The sequence below is a fragment of the Podarcis pityusensis genome, assembly GCF_964106645.2.
Source record: "Podarcis pityusensis genome assembly, chromosome: 14".
In the NCBI taxonomy this organism is placed as follows: domain Eukaryota; kingdom Metazoa; phylum Chordata; class Lepidosauria; order Squamata; family Lacertidae; genus Podarcis; species Podarcis pityusensis.
Window position 1 is genome coordinate 29,568,025 of NC_138039.1, and position 23,144 is coordinate 29,591,168.

The 23,144-nt window shown below is 46.1% G+C and overlaps 1 protein-coding gene and 1 long non-coding RNA gene across 5 annotated transcripts; both read right to left on the reverse strand.

Moving 5' to 3' along the window:
• Positions 1-8: 8 nt before the first annotated feature.
• LOC308463680 lies at positions 9-2,102 on the reverse strand. Its single transcript, XR_013979680.1, has 2 exons — positions 1,984-2,102; positions 9-1,614 (listed from the first exon to the last, which is right to left on the reverse strand). It is a non-coding gene; the product is annotated as an uncharacterized lncRNA (long non-coding RNA).
• Positions 2,103-2,228: 126 nt separating this feature from the next.
• Positions 2,229-22,026, reverse strand: ANKDD1A (ankyrin repeat and death domain containing 1A). 4 transcript variants are annotated; one of them, XM_080982165.1, is made up of 16 exons: positions 21,702-22,026; positions 19,143-19,306; positions 17,137-17,240; positions 15,320-15,418; positions 14,113-14,211; positions 11,904-12,008; positions 11,601-11,699; positions 11,323-11,421; positions 9,389-9,487; positions 9,122-9,220; positions 7,205-7,303; positions 6,950-7,048; positions 5,712-5,807; positions 4,346-4,547; positions 3,123-3,254; positions 2,229-2,668 (listed from the first exon to the last, which is right to left on the reverse strand). In XM_080982165.1, exons 2-16 carry the CDS (start codon positions 19,216-19,218, stop codon positions 2,607-2,609), a joined length of 1,569 nt encoding a protein of 522 aa, XP_080838291.1. In that variant the 5' UTR covers positions 19,219-19,306; positions 21,702-22,026; the 3' UTR covers positions 2,229-2,606. The 4 variants fall into 4 exon arrangements, with proteins under 4 accessions (XP_080838291.1, XP_080838292.1, XP_080838293.1 ...); XM_080982166.1 differs by lacking the exon at positions 19,143-19,306 and having other exon boundaries at positions 2,231-2,668; XM_080982167.1 differs by lacking the exons at positions 19,143-19,306; positions 21,702-22,026 and having other exon boundaries at positions 2,231-2,668; positions 15,320-15,414.
• Positions 22,027-23,144: the final 1,118 nt, after the last annotated feature.

Genomic DNA, 23,144 nt, shown 5'->3' on the forward strand with positions numbered 1-23,144 from the left:
GGGAATGGTTAAGGGAAAAAATAAGTTTATTTGAAAACCAGATGTTATGCTTGCACTTTTTTAAAAATACAAAACTTCATGACAAGTTTAAGAAAAGTATACTGTTGGTAAATACAAAGAGGTGACCATCCTATCTGTGCTGACTGGAATGAACCCCGGGCCTTGGTTGGCCCTGCCTGTATAGAATCACTGTATAGAATCTGAAGCTGATAGTTCCTCCTTTCAGTGAACTTGTAGCGTTCACTAGGAGCGTTTGGCTATCCAGCTTTCTTTCCATATGCATAGCTCAAAGGCAAAAGTTAGGGAACCTGTGGCCTTCCTGATTTTGTTGGACTTCAACTCCCATCAGCCAGCATGGCCCGATGGGTCAAGGACATGGGAGTTGGAGTCCATCAACTTCTGGGGGGTCTACAAAATTCCACCTCTGCTCTAAGGTGTACAAAAACAAGAGGTTAAGCATGGATTACCAAAGTATTGGCTTTGGTTCTTAGTATGCAGTTCTAAATCAAGTCGACCCTAGTATATTTCACATGGACTGAGTCAAGCTACTTCTTCGGGGGGGGGGGGACATGGTGCAAAAAGCATGAGGTAGCTGCCCACTGTTTATTAGGCACTGAAGTCTCATGCTCCATCCAAGTTCATATGAAATCTGCTTCATGAAGAACATAAAATAAATGGCGGATTTGTCTTCTGCTGTAACACTCAAAGGGCATCCTTGTGCTTGAGAAGCATGCAGCTGGGGCATCTGTTTGCAGGTGCAGCATCTATCTGCACCATGCTTTCAGACACACAAATACTCCATAAGTTAAAGGAAAAGATGTGTTTTCTTCAGTAGGAGGACCCTTGCTAGAGCATCTGTCTTGCCTGCAGAAGGTCTCAGGTTCAATCTCCAGGGTGGAGGAGAGGAGAGACCCCTGTTGAAACCCTGGATAGCTCATAACTTTGCCACACACACACACACAAAATCTTTGCACCTTTTGTGTCTAGATTTTCACTTTTTGAAATAGGGCAACCCTAGTGTCACACTTGGGCCTCCAGCCGGTTTTCACTTCTGGCCCTGCCTGCTGCTGGCAGAAGGGTCCCTGGAGGTTGTCCAGGAGGGAATATAGTCCTCAGACTGGAAAAAGATCAGCTAACCTAGGCCACAATCCAACCCAAAGTAAGCATGCATCTAATTGTATCTCTTGGAGTCCGTGGAACTAACAAACACTTAACTCTGGCCCAATGGTGTGCTTGGCTTTTTTCCACAGAGAGATGTCCGAGGGTGGGTGGGGCTTCTTCATAAAATTCTTGTTTTTTAAAAAAATTATGCCTGCATGGGAGAAATGTAAACAGCTTACACTGAGAAATAAACGTGGCTCGCTAGCACCAGACTGGCACAAGAGCAGAATTCTAGGCGTCTCTCTCCGTGCAGTCTCCAATGGTGGAACATGATGCCATCATTCTTTAGTGAAACTTAAATCAGTTTTTTCCCTGCAGTCGTAGCTACCCCTACCACAATGGAGGTGCGTTTAGAAAAACCGGGAGAATTGCAGATTTTTCTTATTTCACAGTGAGATTTTCCAGCTGGGAAACATTATTATGCATGTCCCCTTACACTCTTAACAGTATTTGCTGAACAGTAATTTATATTGATGGGACGCGGGTGGCGCTGTGGGTTAAACCACAGAGCCTAGGACCTGCCAGTTAGAAGGTTGGCGGTTCGAATCCCCGCGACGGGGTGAGCTCCCATTGCTCGGTCCCTGTTCCTGCCAACCTAGCAGTTCGAAAGCATGTCAAAGTGCAAATAGATAAATAGGTACCGCTCCAGCGGGAAGGTAAATGTCGTTTCCGTGCGCTGCTCTGGTTCGCCAGAAGTGGCTTAGTCATGCTGGCCACATGACCCGGAAGCTGTACGCCAGCTCCCTCGGCCAATAAAGCGAGATGAGCACCGCAACCCCAGAGTTGGTCACGACTAGATCTAATGGTCAGGGGTCCCTTTACCTTTAACTTTATTTATATTGATTTAACAAGGTTTACTCGAGCAGGGCTGGCCCAGCCATGAAGACCGTTGCCTCTGATGGCCTAACTGAGATTGAAGAGCATGCTGTTCACCATTGCTGCCTCCTGCGTGGGTGTGTCTCTGCCTCCATGGCTGCCACAAACCCGCCTCCTCTATCACAGGCAGGGTACAGCTGCGGAGAGGGATTGGGTGTGGCATGGCCATGGTGACACAGCAGGCGCAGTGGCAGTGGGGAGTTTTCCTGAAGCAGCAAAACGTCCTGGGCCATCCCGGAACTTGAGATTGTAACCATAGTCTTAGATCTGGAAAATATGGTGTATATTTCACTTCCTGGTCTCCCATGTTTTGAGAATCGTGCCTTCTCTTTACTATAAAGAATGCATTGCTGTGAGCAGAGCCTGTTGATGTACCAACTTGCATTGTTACCTGATCTTGAGTGGATAGTGGATACGGTTGCCATTTGCTATGGCAAGAAGCCCTTGGAAAGAGAGTTTATGGATACCTTCCGACCAACAGTTCAGAATTGTCCATTTTGCTTGCTGTGGCTCCAGCGTGAAACTTCTGACGCAGCAAAAACAGGAGGTTTCCTGTGCTCTTACTGGTATCACATCGCGGTGCACTTCCTTGGTGAGGTGGAGTCTGCATTCGCCTGTTTCCTGATGCTTTCTGTTTGAAAACAAAATGCAGTTCTTACGTCCTTCTCATTTCTTGATAGCCATCTATGCTAAACTAGACTTGAACAAGAAGTCTGAATTCTTTCCGAGAGGTTTTGAGTGATAGCCTTTATTTATTTCTTGCATACATAACAATACTCTTCCTCCAAGGAATTCAAGGTGGCATACATGGTTCTCCACCCCCCCCCACCGCCATTTTATTCTCACAACAACCCTATGAGGTCAGTTATGCCGAGAGGCAGTGACTGGCCCAAGGTTGCCAGTAGGGATTTGAACCCGGATCGCACACGTCCTAGTGCAACAAACTAAAAAGTACAACACATTTCCTGAACAATAAGGAACGAGGCTTAAGCATGCCTACTTTTTACAGGATAAAATTCAGCTGACACTGATAAAGATGTGTTGGATAGCCCAGCTAATTTCATGCAAAACCAGGTGACCCTTACCTGCCAAGTCTCTTCTTCCGATGCCCACCAGGCCTTCATACAGTCCTTTGACTGGGTTTTCCCCTGCCATAATCACGCTATGGAGCCAAATGAGTAACATCCTATGACCATGTTCTCTGTAGCTTTTGCTGCCTAGAAAGAAGAACGGGGGATAGCAGGTGCACACACATATACAAAGACCCTTAAATGCTTCATAGTGTCTTATGGCATAAGTGTGAAGAGTGGTCAGCTGTGGACTTGTCTTGGAACAGTCACAACCAGATTCTTTGTTATAGGAAAAATGCCTACAATTTGGGACATGGATCACCACCTTGGGAGAATACTACCTACTGTCACTAGCTGTCACTATCTCCGTGTCCTCCAGCTGTTTTGGATTACAGTGCTATCAGGCTGCGGCTGATGAGAGATGATCACCCAAAACAGCTGGAGGACAGGGCCTCATTTACACCACACATTTAAAGCAGTATGATAGCACTGTTTAGTCATGGCTTCCCCCAAAAGATCCTGGGAAGTGTAGTGTGTCAAAGGGTGCAAAGAGACCCCTATTCCCACCACAGAGCTACAATTTCCAGAGTGGTTTAACAATCACTTCAGGGAACTCTGGGAAGTGTAGTTTGGTGAGGGGACTAAGGGGGTCTCCTAACAACGCTCAGCACTCTTAACAAATGGCAGCTCCCAGGATTATTTTGGGGTAGCCATGACTGTTTAAGTTACCATAGTGCTTTAAGTATATATTGTGTAAATGTGGCCAAGGTTGGCAAAGACAGATCCTGGAGAGCAGTTGTCTGAGAAGGCAGGGGGGTTCCTTTCACAAACCTCCAAGCACCTCCTTACTTCACAAATTTGCTTCTAATATCAGGCTATTGATTCTGTCTTTAAAAGTGTTCCCCAAACATTTTGATCAGTGAGGGGCAAAATTTTACTTTTTACACCCTCAGGCACTGGGATTAAGCTGACCTCAAAGCACCACTCTCTGTGCTTTCTGCCTGAGTTGTAGCCCTCCATTGGCAGCTGGCAAGTCCACAGCAGTGACTCATGCAGAGAGGCAGCAGGGAGCCTCTCAGAAAACCCTCCTACATGCCTTCTGTGTGAGTGATCGGGGATGGGCTGTTAACTGCTTTGCACACAGAAGGTTCCTGGTTCAATCTCCAGGTAGGTAGGAGCTGGGAAACACTCTTCCTAAAAGTGCACAGGAAGGTGCTTAGTCTAAGCAACCGACCTACCTGCCCACTGGTGCTCAATGGCTCTGATATGAGCCTCGGTGAATTTCCAGTAATGTGCCAGCTTCTTCCACTCATTGGGTTTGAGGTATTTGGTCGCAAGCCTCCACATGACGGAGCGGATGTGCTGCGTCTCCATCCGGTGGTCCTGCTTGAAGGTTAAGTGCTTGGCTACCCAGGAGTCGGAGTCGCTGTTCAGATTATCCTACAAAAAAGTGGCAAGAGCTGATTCACTGCTAACTTGAATTTCCCCCCAAAATTTTATTTCCTCTACTACTGACAAATGTTTTCTCCAAGCTGTCTATAATGGCTCTAAGTGGGTGCAGAGTGAAGGAGGTGCCTGCCTGCTGAGTTTGCTTGCTGATCAGAAAGCCACCGGTTCGAATCCCCGTGACAGGGTGAGCTCCCGTTGCTCAGTCCCTGCTCCTGCCAACCTAGCAGTTCGAAAGCACACCAGTGCAAGTAGATAAATAGGCACCGCTGTGGCGGGAAGGTATACGGTGTTTCCGTGTGTTTCATTCACAGTGTTCCATTGTGCCAGAAGTGGTTTAGTCCTGCTGGCCACATGACCTGGAAAGCTGTCTTGAATAAATGCTGGCTCCCTATGCCTGAAAGCGAGATGACCGCCGCAACCACATAGTCGCTTTTGACTGGACTTAACCGTCCAGGGGCCTTTACCTTTACCTTTTACCTGGTGCTTCTAACCACTGATGGGCAACTTCAAGGCCCCTTTTCCTTTTCTCCTGCCTTAGGGTTCTTTATCTTCACATTTGGACTGGACAGCCATTCAAATGGAAGACACCTTTAAACATAAGGCTGCCTCTGACAGATCTTCAAAAAGAGGACCATCCTCTGTAAAGCAAGGACACATGGTCACCTCATCACATGCTTCGCCCTTGCCAAGAGCACACTCTTCTTCGTCATCTCTACTCCAGCCAAACTGACCTCTCCTTTCATTCACAGCACCTGCACTGCTTATCAACATTCTGTTGCTGACACCTTTCCCTTCAGCAGCTGTTTCTGTGAACATTCCATACCCACAAGCCCATAGATAGACACACACACACACACACACACACACACTCGTACCTTGGATCCCAAACGCCTTGGTACTTGGACATTTTGGCTCCCAAACACTGCAAATCTGGATGTGAGTGTTCTGGTTTGCAAATATTCTTTGGAACCCGAACTTCCAACGGGGCTTCTGCGACTTCCAATTGGTTGCAGGAGCTTCCTGCAGCCAATCAGGAGCCGCGCTTTGGTTTCCGAAGGTTTTGGAAGTTGAACGGACTTCCAGAACGAATTTTGTTCGACTTTCGAGGTACCACTGTATACATGAATGTTTGGATATTCCATAATGCCCACCTACCTTTTCCCATTTGTAAAACCTATCTGCTTTGATGATCATGTCAGCCAGGTTGATGTGGTTGCCACGGGCAGCAATATCTAGGGATGTTTTACCTTGCTGAAATCAAAGGTAAGAGCAGGAGAAGGAAAGATTATTTTATTATTCTTTAGCAAAACTTATACACCGCTTGACGGTAATAAAACCACTAAGTGCTTTACAATCAATATTATGATTATCGATAAACAGCTTAAAAACAAGTAATTAAAAACATGTAAAAGATCATTAAAATAAGACAAGTTGAAAACACATCAGCCAACTATGTGTCTGGATAGGCTTTCCAAATCTCACAGCAAAAATCGCACAACAGCATTAATGCATTTATCACTTTTTTAAATGAGCAAACAGTATTCAGCTCATAAAATTATATGCCACTTGATTGTAAGGAAGAAAGCTCCAAGTGGTTTGACTTCTGTCATTTTCCACTGATGAAAGATGCATAATAGGATTTTGTAATATTTCTCCAGAAATTTTACATACCGTACGTGTGTGTGTGTGTGTGTGTGTGTATACACACACACAGAGCAACCTGCAAGGAATTGCTTCAGGGAAGGAAATGTGTTTTTGTCCAAATTTTGAACACAGGAGCAGGCAAATTTCATAAGCTCCCTGCAGCAAGTGAAAAAAGGAATCCAAGTGGAAGGAGGAGAGAGAGAAATGTTCTGTCGTTTGGGGCTTATTCACCCATGCACAATCGTATGACAACTGCCTAATGTGCTCGGTCCATTGCCGGGTCATGATATTTCTACCTTTGCAACATTGCAAAAAATGTTGCTCTGCTTTGCGGCTCCTCTGCAAGACTCTAGCAAAAACCACGGTGGGAAATTCAGGAGAGACAACAAATGAAAACATACCAACCATCCAAATAACACAGCACTCAGCTAAACTACAGAATTCCCCACCACAAAGACATAGCGGTGGCTGCCAACATGGATGGCTTTAAAAACGGGTGAGGTGGATACCTCAAGCATAAGGCTATCAGTGCCTACCAATCAGGATGGCATACCACTGAATTCCAGTTCCTGGGAATCACATGGGTTCTTTTCTTTATTAAAACTTCTTTTGAGTGTCATCTGCCTTCAGTTTCTTCTGAAGTCCAAAATAGTATTAATGTTTCCGTTCAAATATCTGTATGCTGATTGCTTGCATTCTATTCCAACCATGACTGAGAAGGTGCTACTTGTCTGCGATGGAATTATTACCTTGTCCGTTAGTTTTAAGTTCACCCCAGCGATAAGAATCATCTCAGCAATGTCTTGTCTCCCATGCTCTGCAGCAATATGCAGTGGGCTCTGCTGCCTCTGGGTAAAAACAGAAAATTAGGCGCTAGTATTAATGAGGGCCTATTGTTCTATGGTGGAGCACTGGTGGTCTCTTAACATTTGGGACATGTAGATCGTGTATCAATAACATGAAACCATACAGTTTATTTCTTTAAAATAAAATAAAAGTCTTACATTATCAGGGATATCCAGGTCACATTCAACATCAATTAGGAGTTTAACGATGGCTGGGTGATTCTGTAGCACCGCAATGTGCATAGCTGATGCATTTTGCTGTAAAATGAAGCACACTGACAGTTTTGTGTACAGTTGAAGTGGGGGGAAGCCTGCCTTCTAAGGTACATCCTCTGAGCTAGAAGGTCTGTCTCTTAACATGACAGCATTATTCAATGGAACAGGTACAGAACTCTGCAGGTGTGCAAAGGCACCCATTCTGCTCTGACGCTGGAAACAGGTTTTAGGGCTAAAAGCCTGAAAGCAGAGAGGCCATCAATATATTGCCGTTCTTTAACACAGGGTTTCCCAAACTTGGATCTCCTGCTGTTTTTGGACTACAACTCCCATTATCCCTAGCTAGCAGGACCAGTGGCCAGGGGTGATGGGAACTGTAGTCCAAAAACAGCTGGAGAGTCAAGTTTGGGAAACCTTGCTTTAACATCTTGTTTTTGCTGCAACTGACTGACATAACTATTCCCTCAGAAACTGTAGCAATGGAAAGCAGTGTTATATGAAGCTGCCTTGTATGGAGACACAGTATTTGTCCTTCTTTCTTACTTCTGTGTCTCCTTCTGGCAGCAGCATTTCCAAGTTCTCAAGAGGATGCCTTTCTTAGCCTTCCTACATCTTAGGAACATAACAAAGCTGCCTTATACCGAGTCAGACAATTGTTCCATCTAGCTCGGCATTCTCCACATTAATGGGCAGCAGAGTTTCAGAGCTGCTTGGAGATGCTGGGGATTGAACCAGGGACCTGCATGCAAGGCAGCTGCTCTACCACTGAGCTACAGTTCACTGGAAATGTCAGGAACTGACCCTCAGACCTTTTGTTTTTTTAATCATTTTTATTGATTTTCCAATAAAAAACATCAAATTAATATATCCAATCATAATACTCCAATTAAAATAAAAAAACCCAAATTATAGTCCAAATTATAATTATTGATTTTTTGGAGCTCGCCATGGTCTGGATCTCTGAAGCATATCTCCACATCTCAGTCCTGCCTCTCCTCATTGTTTCCATATTTTCCACATCTCGATTTTGATGCTTTATAATTCTCTGTCCCTGGGTCCACGATTCTCAGTCATGTCAAACGTCATATACTTTCATCTGTCGAGTACAGCTTTATTAGTATATATTTTTCCAACTGCCTTTTTGACGCTCGGACCTTTTGCATGTAAAGCCAAACATGGAGGTATAAGTCGTCCCGATTCAGTAAGAGCCAGGTGATATAGCACAGCACATTAATATCCCCCTGTTTCTTCTGCCATAAAAATGTGGTGAATATTGGGTCTCCCATCCAGCCACTTGACCAGACCTGAGACAAGCTTAGCTTCTGCTAAACAGGTGCACTTTACATCCTCCACTGTTGGAGGAAGGATGCCTTGTTCCCAGTAGCTGGAAGTTGTAAGTGGGAAGAGCACTTGTTCTGCTTGTGAGCCTCCCAGAAGTACCGTATTTTTTGCTCTATAAGACTCACTTTTTCCCTTCTAAAAAGTAAGGGGAAATGTGTGTGCGTCTTATGGAGCGAATGCAGGCTGCGCAGCTATACCAGAAGCCAGAACAGCAAGAGGGATCGCTGCTTTCACTCCGCAGTGAAAGGAAGGGTGTCCTAAACCAGCTTTCACTGTTGCTGACTGAAGGTTTCTGGGAGTTGTAGTCCAACAACATTTGGAGGGAGCCAGTTGGCGAAAGCTATCCTAGACAACAATGGCTTGCCTGCTGAGCTTCTTAGCCTTCTTAACTTACAGCACCACTCCTACAAAGAGAGTCCAATGATGGACTCAACAGACCCAATGGACTCTCATTCCTCCTTTCTTTGCTCAGAGGCACAAAGATGCTGTAGGTGGTACCCGACCAAATGAGCTACTTACGTAATTCAGTGTATCTGTGTGAATTCCTGCATCAATAAGGATCCTGGCCATGATCTCATAGCCATTTTGTGCAGCATAATGAAGGCAGGTCATCTTTTTCTGAGAGAAAGAAAACACTATTCAGACAATACAAGAGATTATCCATGTGGCCCAAGTTTGCCTTAACTCAATCCCAATTATTTTATTGTTTATCACCTGCCCCCGATAATCCTCAGCATCCTTCAGGGGAGCTGAGATGGGTATCACCTTCCAGTGAGAACCACTGACCTGAGTTTGGATGTTGACATCACAGCCGGCTTCCAGGAGCAGCTTCATGCAGCCATGATGACCATTTTCAGCAGCCAAGTGCAGGGCGCTTAACCCTTCCTGGGAAGGGAGAAAAAGAGGAGAACCCTGACTGCACTACTAATTATTTATTATTTCATAAAATGTACATACTATTTGATAGCACAAAACAAAAATAATTCAAAATTTGAATTCAAAATTCAAAAATAATTAAACAATGAAATGATCAGTTAAAAAAATAGTTAAAAACAACTATTTTAAACTTTCAAAAATAAATAAAACCAACAATAAGCTAAAAACCAGATTGAAACACATCAAGATTCTGCATGTTTAAAAACAAAAATGTTTTTAGCAGGTGCCAAAAATAGAACTCCTGTACCCTCCCTCTCTTTAGTGATCTTGCCATTCAGCTTTTTGAGCTGGGCCAAGAGGGGGCAATATATTTCCTCCAGAAACTGGTGCCACTCAATGACTGAACTCAACCTTCTCCTTCTCCGCTGTCCTCCCCACCTCCACAAATACCTTCATGCATCTCATACCCTCCAACATCCCGCAGAGGAAAGCCCTGTCTTTCAGGGCTGCGCGCCCAAATGAGTCATGTGACTTGCGAGAGAGCACGGCCTCCCCCAAACGTGAGTTTTTCAGGGCTGAGAGCGAGCAAGCGAGCAACTTCCCAACTCCCCTCCCCACTGACCATCACAGCGTACATGGCAGGAGCAGAGGCAGAAGGAAAAGAGCCTTGGCACCTACCCATACCATATTTTCCCTCCTCTGCTGGGGTCCACATGCTGCTGCTGACGGTTCTGCTCCTGTAGCTGGCTGCTCCCTGCCAGAGTGGCGTACCTGAGCTGTGGTGCTCATGGGCAAGAGGAGCACCTGGGGCAACTGCTCTGTGCATCTTTCAGGGCTGCACTTTCACGGGAGCCAGGTGAATCTCGCGAGAGCACGCCCTCCCCCCCAATGCACATCTTTTGGGGCCACACACTTTCGAAAGCCAAAACCAGACAGCTCGTGATCCAATCAGAAGCTGGAGTGGCTTCTGTAATTCCAGGATGCCTTGCTTAAATCAGGACAGTTGACGGGTATGGCATCTTCATGGTGTACTCTTCCTACTGAGTGAACTATGTTCCTCAAAGGGTGGTTAGAGTGTCAGATGAGGACCCGCAAAGCCATCGGTGGTACCCCATGTTGGTTGGATCCACTGAAATCACAGGAATTTGTGTGTTGTATTTCAGTTGGTCTACTTTGAGCACACCTAAGTTCAATAGCCTACTCAGGGACAACGACCAATGGGTGGCCTTAGGCCAGCCACTATCTCCCAGCCTAACCTACCTCACAGGGTTGTTGTGAGGGTGAAATGGGGAGGACAACTATGTACCTAGAGTGCTGTAGGGATGATCGTGGAGTGGGGAGTGGGGTCCAGAGGGAGCACACTCCTCACCCACAGGCAGCCTCACCTGCCTGCATGCGTGACCTTGGGGTGCGGAGCACACACACCCCTCACAGACAAAGCCACGGCTGTCTGAACATTGTTGCCTCTGTCTAATCTTTTGCAGTCTCAGTAGTCTGCGGTGCCTTGTCTGTAACCTTTGTCTCTGAGACCTTTTGTCTCCTTCGTCATACACTGTGCAAGGGGAAAATGACGCGGTGGAAACAGGTGCCAATATAACTTTGTACCAGCCCACTATCTCGGGACTGGAAGATGTGTAAAGGTCACAGCCCAAAATGTATCTGCCTGGTTTGCATATTTGTCTCAATAAAAGGAGGCTCCACAGGGCTGGCCGGCAGCTCGCTTTCAGCTCACCTGTGCGCAGCTCACCTGCATCATCAACTCCTGCCTCATGTACATCACCTTGAGCACCTTGAAGGAAAAGGAGGAGATAAACGTAATAAACTAGCAAAGGTCTTCTACTCACCGTATTCTTCTCATCAAGGTTCATTCCTACATCTATAAGCTTCTGCAGCACCTCTGCATGACCATTCTTGGCAGCTAGATGAAGCGCTGTGTTCTTCTCCTGCAAATCAATGTGACATCCAATTGAAATATGTGTGGGTGATAGCCTCTCAAAGTACCAATAATTTAAGGGCCAGTCTAGATGGAGAGGGAAATAAGCAAAGCCCCAAAGGGTGAGGAAGACCCACAGACAACAGCAACTGGACTGAACAGGGTGTTGATTCCTGTTCCTTTCCATACCTTGTCTTTGATTCTGCAGGCACAGCCTAAGCGAATCAGGAAGTCCACCACCTCCAGTTGCCCATTCTCAGCAGCCAGATGAAATGCCGTCCTGTCCATCTTTAAGGAGAGAAAGGATGAGAGTCATTGTGGTATAGTGGCTATGGTGTTAGACTAGGACCTGGGAGACCAGGGTTCCAATCCACACTTGGCTATGAAGCTCACAGAGTGACTTTGGGCCAGTCACTGCCTGATAACATATTTGAAAAACAGGAACTATTTACAAAAAAGCCAGTGCCTTAGACTGTTCTGAAAAATTCCCACCTTGTCTTTCTTATCCAGCTGCACATCCTCGAGGTCTTCCATGATGAACTCAATGACCCTGATATGACCTCTTTGGGCTGCGCAATGCAACAAGTTGCGACCATTCTGGGAGGGGGAAAAAAAGAAATAGGATTCAGTTCCTGAGATGTGGGCCTAACACACCAACTGTTTTGAACTACAGTGGTACCTCGGGTTACATACGCTTCAGGTTACATATGCTTCAGGTTACAGACTCCGCTAACCCAGAAATAGTACCTCGGGTTAAGAACTTTGCTTCAGGATGAGAACAGATATTGTGCTCCGACGGCGCGGCAGCAGCGGGAGGCCCCATTAGCTGAAGTGGTGCTTCAGGTTAAGAACAGTTTCAGGTTAAGAACGGACCTCCGGAACGAATTCAGTACTTAACCCGAGGTACCACTGTATAGCTCCCATCAGTCCAATTAAACCTAATTGCAAATTCAAATGTATCCCTATCATGTTTTATGACTTCCTTGATATTGTATGTGGGCTGGAACTGGTCTGTGACCGAAATAATAAAATTCAATTTCCTTCTATTGTTCTGGCCCCAGCCACCACTGGGTGGGTCCACCACCCAAAGCTTGCCCACAAAGAAAAGCAGCCCTTGGGCTTCCAAAGAGTTCCTCACTCCTGATCTAGTATCCCTGAGCAATATATTTTTAAGAGAGGAAGTATGACGAACTTATTGAAGATGGGAATTCCAGGAATGGAGGCGGATGAGGACAAAGCAGTCAACTCTTCCTCCTTGGAGTTGCCTGAACTTTCCCCTGAACTTTACAGCCACCACAGCCTCGTTGAGTGCCAAAAATATCCTCCATGCTTATCTTTTACAGCCATCATTTAATGCTTTACTAAGTTATTTATTATAAAAATATACAGGCTTGCCCTTCTGGCTATGTATGGTTCACACAGTTCCAAACTTGTCCCGCTGAGCAAACACCACCTGCCCACACAGGACGACTGGGTGCTCCCGACTAAGAGCCCCCAGCTGCTCTGAGGCTACTTTCGCAGCCACTTCCGCATGCCTTGGGAGACATGCACCTCTGAGTGGTTTCAGTTCAGGCCAAAGGAATTGCATGCATCCAATAAAGATCATCAGGTTTAAGACTGGTCATTGCAAACATCTGCATTAGGCTGGCAGGCAGTGGGGGCAGGAAGGAGAGAGGAACTTGTGGAGCAAATGATGCACCAGGCAATTTTCATCCCCCAGTTTCCAGTGCATTTTACCATTACTTTCCTCAGCACAGACAGTCCAAGGCTTTCTTGGGAAGCGTGTTTGCTATGCAAGAGCCCCAATCCACTGTAAATATACATCCCAAGGGAAGATCTACACCACACATTTAAAGCACACTCAACACACATTTAGAGCATGTGACTTCCCCCAAGGAATCATGGGAATTGTTGCTTAAGGTTGCTGGGAACCATAGCTCTGTCAGGGTGAAACTACCGTTCCCATGATTCTTTGAGAGACGTCGTGTGCTTTAACTGTACCATTTGGATCTTCCTTTAAATTTGCCAGTCACAGTGCAACCTGAATTTGCTGGTGTTCAAACGAATTCCGCCTGCAAATTAGTGAGGGCAGTATTCAACAGTTTTACTTGGAGCAGGTCCATTAATTTCCGTGGGTCTACCCTCAGAATTGATGCTTTTTAATTATGGTGCTGGAGGAGACTCTTGAGAGTCCCATGGACTGCAAGAAGATCAAACCTATCCATTCTTAAGGAAATCAGCCCTGAGTGCTCACTGGAAGGACAGATCCTGAAGCTGAGACTCATGAGAAGAGAAGACTCCCTGGAAAAGACCCTGATCTTGGGAAAGATGGAGGGCACAAGGAGAAGGGGACAACAGAGGAATAGATGGTTGGATAGTGTTCTCGAAGCTACCAACATGAGTTTGATCAAACTGTGGGAGGCAGTGGAAGACAGGAGTGCCTGGCGTGCTCTGGTCCATGGGGTCACAAAGAGTCGGACACCACTAAACGACTAAACAACAACAACCCTCAGTAAGACTGAGTTGACTACCACTCTGACTGCCTGGAAACACCCTAAATTGCTTATTCAGATTTCAAACTTTTAAAAATTTATAGACTCTCCAATCAACCCATACACGCAGTCAAAAGGCAGTCAAAAGGAATCTCTCTCTGTGTCATACAAAGCTGTTAATACCAGGGAGCCAAGGAATGATGCCATACCTTGTTTTGGCAGTTGATTTTGGCACCAGCAGTGACAAGGATCTGAAGGACACGGAGGTGGCCAAACCAGGCGGACAAGAGGAGGGCGTTCATCCCAAACTGGGTAGCCAGAGAGAGACAGAAGAAAGGTCATCTTGGGTCTGGAATAAAATGGCAGTTAGTCCTTGCTCAATTTGCCTAGGAGAAAGTTGTGTGTTCTAGGAATGTAGGAAGCTGCCTTACACTGAGACAGACCTTTCAGTCCATCTAACTCAGTATTGTCTACACTGACTGGCAGTAGCTCGCAGGGTTTCATACCAGGATTATTTCCTGGTCCTACCTGGAGATGGGACACGGGTGGCGCTGTGGGTTAAACCACAGAGCCTAGGGCTTGCCGATCAGAAGGTCGGCGGTTCAAATCCCCGCAGCGGGGTGAGCTCCCGTTGCTCAGTCCCTGCTCCTGCCAACCTAGCAGTTCGAAAGCACATCAAAGTGCAAGTAGATAAATAGGTACCACTCCTGCAGGAAGGTAAACGGTGTTTCCGTGAGCTGCTCTGGTTCGCCAGAAGTGGCTTAGTCATGCTGGCCACATGATCCGGAAGCTGAACACTGGCTCCCTCGGCCAATAAAGGAAGATGAGCACAGCAACCCCAGAGTCGTCCGCGACTGGACCTAATGGTCAGGGGTCCCTTTACCTTTACCTGGAGATGCTGGGGATTGACCCTAGGACCTGGTTGTATTTTTCTAAAAATATATCCTGGTTTAGCATATGCCTATAATAAACTGCTGCCAAAGTGATGTCACATCACATTTTAGCATTTGTGACTCGCTGCCTTGTACTTTGTATGTGGCACTTCTAAAAATACTGGTTAAGTCCATGGCAGTGAACGTCTACCATCATTGTATGCAGAAGAGCCAGTTGCCCTACTGGTGCTACTGGGAGTTGTTGCCCAAAACATTTGAAGGGCACCAGTTTCAGGAAGGCTATCCCTGAGCCTCCATCATTCACCTCTGCCTTTTGAAAAGAACCTTTATTATTTTTTTATGACACATTCATTTTTCACTTCCCTGTATTTTACCACCTGTATTGGTGGCTAAACAGTCTAAACAAATAAACCAAGCAAGCTTCTTGGAGGAGGTTCTCATTCAAAGCAACCAAGGAGCTGGGTTTTAAGAGGCCAGCCGCATTTCGCACAGATGCAAGAGCTGAGATCCTCCTCAAGCTTACGTTGTCCTCGTCATTCACAGAGGCATCGTGGTCTAGGAGAAGACGGACGGCCTGTTCGTGACCAGCTCCTGCAGCCCAGTGGAGAGCGGTCCTGTCTATCTGGAAAGGAAGGACAAGGTTAAGTAGGGGGAAGAAAAGGATGCAGAACAGGTGGGTGGGTGCTGGGCAAACTTCTGTCAGTGTCCCCCAGCCACGCCTTCCCTCTGCAACTAAATATTCATTTATTTTACATTCTATCCAATCTTTCTTCCAAGGAACTAAAGGTGGTGTGGATGTGCTCCATCATCTAACTTCTCTGCAAAGAAATCAGGATGAACACTCAATAAACGTAGAAGCACCCAGTGCCAGAATTATGTATAAGCTAAACAAGCTATAGCTTAGGGCCCCACACTTTGGGGGGCCCCTAAAAATTTAAAGGGAAAAAACAACAACTGGATGTACATTTCCAAAATATAAGTTAAAAAACAAATAAAATAAAACCTACATACAGCAACAGTGCTTTGTGTTGTGTATGGACCTATTAGGTCCATAAATTACCATATAGCATATATTCAACACAAAAAACAGCGACAATTTGTTGTTGACAAAAGACAGCTGGATATATAAAGGGCCCTATTACCTTCAGTAGCTTAGGGCCTCATCAAACCTAAATCCAGCCTCAGAAGCACTCATAGTTTCTGGGTGTCCTTTTTTCCGCCTCCCTCCTAAAGCCTTTTTCTTTTGTGCCACCTCTTTCGCACTGCAATTCTCGCAAGCTGCTCTGGGAGCTTTTGTGGCTGAAGAGTGGGATAGAAATGCTCAGTATGATAATTAAAAAATATATTTGGGGCTGATTTGGCTTTGGGGCTAGCTTAGAGCATATAGAGGGTGGGACGCAGGTGCCGCTGTGGGTTAAACCACAGAGCCTAGGACTTGCCGATCAGAAGGTCGGCGGTTCGAATCCCCACGACGGGGTGAGCTCCCGTTGCTCGCTCCCTGCTCCTGCCAACCTAGCAGTTCGAAAGCACATCAAAGTGCAAGTAGATAGATAGGTACCGCTCCAGCGGGAAGGTAAACGGCGTTTCCGTGCACTGCTCTGGTTCGCCAGAAGCAGCTTAGTCATGCTGGCCACATGACCTGGAAGCTGTATGCCGGCTCCCTCGGCTAATAAAGCGAGATGAGCGCCGCAACCCCAGAGTCGGCCACGACTGGACCTAATGGTCAGGGGTCCCTTTACCTTTACTGCATATAGAACACTGGAGAGAGAGTTTGGCGACAGAAAAGATGTCCCTTTCCCTCCCAACCCCATTTCAGCTTCGCTGTTCAAGGAGATTGGAGAAAGTCTCACGACAGAGTTCTTGGATCTACAGTGGTACCTCGGGTTAAGAACTTAATTCATTCTGGAGGTCCATTCTTAACCTGAAATTGTTCTTAACCTGTTCTTAGCTAATAGGGCCTCCCACTGCCGCTGCACCACCAGAACACAATTTCTGTTCTCATCCTGAAGCAAAGTTCTTAACCCGAGGTACTATTTCTGGGTTAGCGGTGTCTGTAACCTGCGTCTGTAACCTGAGGTACCACTGTACTTGGTTTGGTTTTGTTCTCCTGCAACCCAAAACGTCCCTGTGTTCCAACCGTGAAGGGTCTAGATAAGATGTGGCAAACCTGTGTGCCATCAAGATGTTCCCGGATAGCGTCAGTGAGCATGGCCAAGGGCAAGGGATGATGGCAGATGTAGTTCAGCAACATCCAGAGGGACACAGGTTCATCACCTCAATTCAGATTTCTGGGGAAGAGCCCGCAACATTATCTGGACCCCATCCCCTGTAAGCACCTACATTATTCTTGGCCTTGACATCCACCCCTCTCTTGATCAGCTCGTTCATCCGCGCTGTGTTGTTCCGCTTTGCCGCATCGTGAAACTCTTTCTCCGAAAGAAGCACTTGGGAAGAAAAGCAGGGCACGGTGGTGTTAATGATGGTTACAGGGCAGGTTGTAAGATGGAAAAACACAGAAATTAAATCCTAGAGGGAGTTGGGTACATATTGTTGACTGCAAGGTGCTGCCTGCTGAACAGATGGAACAGATGGTCCGGCACAGTTAGCTTGGACCTCAGTCAGTCTCAGACGGTGGATCATTCTGTTATGGGCCCATGCTAGGAAGCCATCGGAAGCCTGCCTCCAGCAAAGCCTCCTTGGATAGAGCAAAGTCAGATCAGGGACTCGCACAAAGACCCAATGGGCAACCTCCAGGGCAGCAGACAGCAACACAGGGCAGAAGGTTTCTCACCCTAACATGATGGTTGAGCACAATAAAAGCCAAATTGGAATGGAGACAGTGCCAGAATGTAGGAAACATAGGAGGGTTGCCTCAGGCATGACCAGATCATTGGTCCACCTAGCTCAGAATTATCAACATTGACTGGTTCAGAGGCAGCGAGTCCCTCTCAGCTCTACCTACAGATGCTGAGGCACCCCTCAAAAAACATATATTTATTTTTAAGACTATAAGCCATTTAATATTGAAATATCCAAGCTTTGAACAGGAATATATAAAAATACAACTAAGTATGATCCGAGGGCTTTAGAAGGAAATGCCCATCAGCAAGGTGAAACAGAGATATTTATTTACACAGGATGACTAGTACTTATAAGTTATAATAAACTAGAGGTAGTATAAAATACAGCTTTCATAATACACACACACACACACACACACACACACACACACACACTGACAGGGCAGGGGTGGATTTACACAGCACACAGGTTTCTAGAACTTTATGCCCTTGCCTTCTGGTGCTTTCAACAGCCGTGAGACAAGTATAAAGTCAACTGAAGGGAACTGTAAAAAGCATATGGGGGGAGGGGAAGGGTGGCAGAGGGAGAACTATTGTTAAATTCACAGTCATGCTTCAGGAAGAAGCAGATTTAAAGCAGTTATTAACGAAAGGAATTTGGTAAGACGTACCTATAAAACTATATAAAGATTCTCTTTTGGGATAAACAAATTGGTTGGTGCTTTATTAAGAATTATAATGAGTGAGACACCTTTTGGATAATCCACTCTTCATATTATATACAGTGATACCCTGGTCCTCAAATGCCTTGGTACTCAAACAACTTGGAACCCAAACACTGCAAACCCGGAAGTAAGCTTTTTTCAGATGCCTTAATGTGCTCCGTTTTTAGTGCTACGCTTCCTATTTGATGGCCACACTTCTGTTTTGAGTGTTACGCTGAGGTCTGTCTGTTTTTGCTATTTATTTTGTGTTTTTGTGGCTCTTTTTTTGTTTGTTTTTGTGACTGTGTGGAACCCAGTTCAGCTACTGATTGATTGATTGTGTGAATGCAGTACATTGTTTATTGCTTTCATTTTATGGATCAATGGTCTCGTTAGACAGTAAAATTCATGTTTAAGTGCTGTTTTAGGGATTGTTTTTAAAAGTCTGGAACGGACTAATCCATTTTGCATCACTTTCCATGGGAAAGCGCACCTTGGTTTTGGAACGGACTTCCAGAACGGATTAAGTTTGAAAAGTTAATGGGGACAAATTCCTGGGGAATAAGGCAGTCCATAGCTACTCACCACAATGGCTATTCAGTGGTACCTCGGGTTAAGAACTTAATTCGTTCTGGAGGTCCGTTCTTAACCTGAAACTGTTCTTAACCTGAAGCACCACTTTAGCTAATGGGGCCTCCCACTGCCGCTGGAGCACAATTTCTGTTCTCATCCTGAAGCAAAGTTCTTAACCCGAGGAACTATATCTGGGTTAGCAGAGTCTGTAACCTGAAGCGTCTGTAAGTTGAAGCGTCTGTAACCCGAGGTACCACTGTGTTCTTACTTGCACAGTATGCATCTGTATTCCTGTTGCTGGGAATCACAAGCAGAGAGGTCTCTGTTGCACTCAGGTCTTGCATGTGGGCTTCCTATTGGGGCATCTGTGAGGCCACTGTGAGAACAGAATAGGGGACTGGCCATCTGTCACAGATGCTTTAGCTGAGATTCCTGTATTGAAAGGAGTTGCACCAGATACTGTTCTATGACTCAATGGGCCATTGACCTGAGCCAGCAGGGCTCTCCTGTTGTTAAAGACTGTACCTGCTGCAGATGTCATGTATCAAGGGTGGATCTTGTACATAAACTTAGATGGCTTTAGAAGGAGGCTAGACAAATTCATATAACAATAAAGCTAAACATACATACACATACTTGTGCAGCAATGAAACTGCTAGCACATTTGCAAAGCTAAGCAGGGTCTCAATATGGTTTCAGATTGGATGGGAGACCATGCGCTGAGATTGCTGCATCAAAAGCGGGGGAAGGGTTAGACTTGTTGATCCCTCAGGGTCCTTTCTAACTCTACAGGTCTTTCAATGGGTATATGCTATCTCCAGTGTCAGAGACGATGCACCTCTTAATACTAACTTCTGAGAATCACAAGTGGGAACGCTGCTGTCACTCAAGTCCTGCTTTTGGGCTTCACATGGAAGCACCTGGTCAGTCACGGTGAGAACAGGAGGGTAGACCAAATGGGCCATTGTCTTGAGCCAAACTATTGGTCTTACATATATATATATTTATTCCAATTTTTGGAACTAGTAAAGTATATTCCAAATTTTAAAAGAGGTCTGACACCCATGTTATACTTTGTATAAGTTGTATGGAATAAATATAAATATAAACATAAATCATATATATATATATATATATATATATATATGTATGTATATATAGTATGTGTGTGTGTATATATATAAAATAATAATAATATAAGTACATAAATATAAATAAATAGGTAGGTTTCCTAACATCTCTTGGCACCCTTAAGAAGCAACAGCTCGCATAAATATTTGGGGGAAGCTATAGCTGTGGGTTAAACCACAGAGCCTAGGACTTGCCGATCAGAAGGTCAGCGGTTCGAAGCCCCACGATGGGGTGAGCTCCTGTTGCTCGGTCCCTGCTCCTGCCAACCTAGCAGTTCGAAACCACGTCAAAGTGCAAGTAGATAAATAGGTACCGTTCTGGCGGGAAGGTAAACGGCATTTCCGTGCACTGCTCTGGTTCGCCAGAAGCGGCTTAGTCATGCTGGCCACATGACCCGGAAGCTGTACGCCGGCTCCCTTGGCCAATAAAGCGAGATGAGCGCCGCAACCCCAGAGTCAGGCACGACAAGACCTAATGGTCAGGGGTCCCTTTACCTTTATAGCTGTTTAAAGTGGTATCACAGTGCTTTTAAATGGAAGCGGCAACAGACACCCAATTAATTAGCTAACCAACGCCAGGGTATCTTGTGCAATAATCACCAACAACTGTTTTTTGAACAGGCCGCCAGAGTAGCCAATGCAGTAACATTCAGATGTTGTTGGGCATCAGCTCACATCACTCCTTGAGAGCAAAGACAAAGTTCAGGGATGATGGGAAATGTAGTCCAACACCAGCTTGTTATTGAAATAGCTATTTTCTCTCTGTGTACGCACGTCCATGGGTGTGTAATCAGGATTGGGACCTCAGCATGCAGATAGATAGGCCTTTTTTTAACCCTCTGTGGTCCTGATGAAAATTAACCCCCTGCACACTTGCGATTTACTCTGGAAGGGAAGCTTCCGTTCATGTCGTTGGGCAGTTGGGTAGCTCTTGGGGCGGAAGAGGGTGGGTGGCATCGGGGTGTAAGGTTTCAACTCTCCCCACCCGACCTGCACCGTGCTCCACATCCTGGAGCTCCTCCTCCAAAACTCAAAAGGTGCAGTTACACGTGTACGCCAGGGGGACCAGCAGGCGCGCAGCCACTTCGTGCATCGGCTGCCCCCAATGCAGGCGACTAAATCCTAACTCAAAGAACCACCCCACAAAAGCCCCAACTCTCAGATGTGGAGTCTTAGAGAGAAAGCACAAATAGCTGGAATGCAAGCGCCCCGGCTCAACGGGCTCGAGGACCGGGCTAGCGGGCGAATTCCTGCCCATTTGGGTTAGATCATCCCCGAGGAGCGCGCCGAGGAAGCTTTTAGCAGAGGCCGGGAAGAACTCTTCTCCTTCCCCGCCGAAGCCTGCTGCTCCCCGCTCCCCCTTTCCGACGGAACAATCCTTCCCCCACACCTCGAAGCCCTAGTTATCCAGTGTCACTCCCCCCCATTCCCAACCCTAACCCCTTTCACTTCGCCTCTCTCCCTTCCGATTGCAACCCCGATTGCACGCTCCTCCGGGCGGGAACTTAAACTTTCGACCGCAGTGGCTCTGCCAGCACCCGCCACATTATACAGAGCGACGCCCCACGCGCGAGGAAGTCGGTGGGAAGTCCAAGAGGAGCCCTCGGTTCTTCCTCCACTTTTGCCTCGGACCCCCCCCCCCATCCCCACCCCGCTTCGTCTCTCCCCCCTCCACAGCCCGCACCCCTTTCACTTACGGGTGTCATCCTCGGAAGCCAAGTCGTCCTCCATGGCCCCTGCAAGCTCCTCACGGCCAGAGCATCCCCGCTGTAGCCCGGCCTCCGCTTTCGGAGGCAGGAGAAGCCTGCCTGCCTCTCCTTCGGCTAAACGCAGCAGCAGCAGCAGCAGCAGCCGGCGCCAGGATTTGAACGCGCATCCCTTAAGCCCTGGGCATGGGGCGCGCTCTCCGCCCCGCGGCCCAGCTGTGCAGGCTGCGGCGGATAAGATGGTGTCAAATTACTCCATCCGTGGCGGTATCTCCTTCTTCTGCTGCTCCTGCTGCTGCTTTTTCCCTTCTTCTCCTCCTAGCGGGGCTTGTGGGAAATGTGCTTAAAATAGCCTATGAGCCATTGCACAGAAAGGGAGCTCAGCTCCCCTTGGACTTGTCATGGGCGAAGCTGTATTCACACGTGCGCCCTGTCTCCCACTCCACGTCGGTGTCTGGATGGGTGCAGGCTGGGCCCAGCCTCTGGAGAGAGAGGAATTGGCACGTGTGTGTCTAAATATTGAGCAAAGGGGATGCATGAAGAGGTGTGTCTGCCTTCAACTGTCTGGAGAGGTTTCGATTCATCTGTTAATATTGACCTTTCTGTACCTGCCCCGCTCTTGACACGGAAGGTGACACAGGGAGGTTTACACAGAAGGAAAAAGCAAGCACTATTAAAATGCACACATACACACAATGCAAAAGACTTCTTAAAAAAGCAGCACAAAATAATCTGGAGGATTTACCCCCTTGCAGAACTACAATTCCCAGCACCCTTAATAAACTACAGTTCCCAGGATTCTTTGAGGCCATGTGCTTTAAATAGGTGTTTGTGCACCCTCATTTTTCGCTTTTCATGTCTTGGATTTATTTATTAAATCTCACATGCCTTCGCATACATACACACTAACCTTTTCACACTTTTCTAATCATAGCTAACATGCAATCACACAGATCATTTATGGAATATACTTTACATTCTCCATGTTGCAAAACAGATGCAAAAATCAATTCATCTACACATCAGACAGACACCATTTCTGTTGTCTTCTCAGCCCCTATCGAATAACTCCCTTTTCATCAAGATTTCTAAGTGGAGATCTTTACATCAGTCTGTATCTGTACTGGATTTGAAAAGGGCTTTTTAATATATGGACTTGTTTTTCACTGTATTTATTGTTGATGTTTTTACTGCAAAATCACTTCTAGATATTTTTATGGGAAGTGATTCATAAGTGGACAAACAAACAAATAAAATATCTCTTTCATAATTTATAGTAATCAAGATGTCTTCAGCTCTATGTGTCTTAAATTCTATTTGTTTATGTGATTTAATTTAGGGGATCTATATCTTACTCCACAGCGGGCTGCCTCCCGGAGTGCCAAACATGACATTTTAATTAGAGATAATTAAATGCAAAAAAGAGATTCATAT

Coding starts and splice junctions, on each gene's coding strand:
- ANKDD1A (XM_080982165.1), bottom strand. CDS start 19,218: ATGCAAGACCTGAGTGCAACAGAGACCTCTCTGCTTGTGATTCCCAGC. Junction 14,212..15,319: donor CTGTGAATGACGAGGACAAC/GTAAGCTTGAGG, acceptor CTGGCTACCCAG/TTTGGGATGAACGCCCTCCT. Junction 9,488..11,322: donor ACCTTGATGAGAAGAATACG/GTGAGTAGAAGA, acceptor CTCCCTTCCCAG/GAAGGGTTAAGCGCCCTGCA.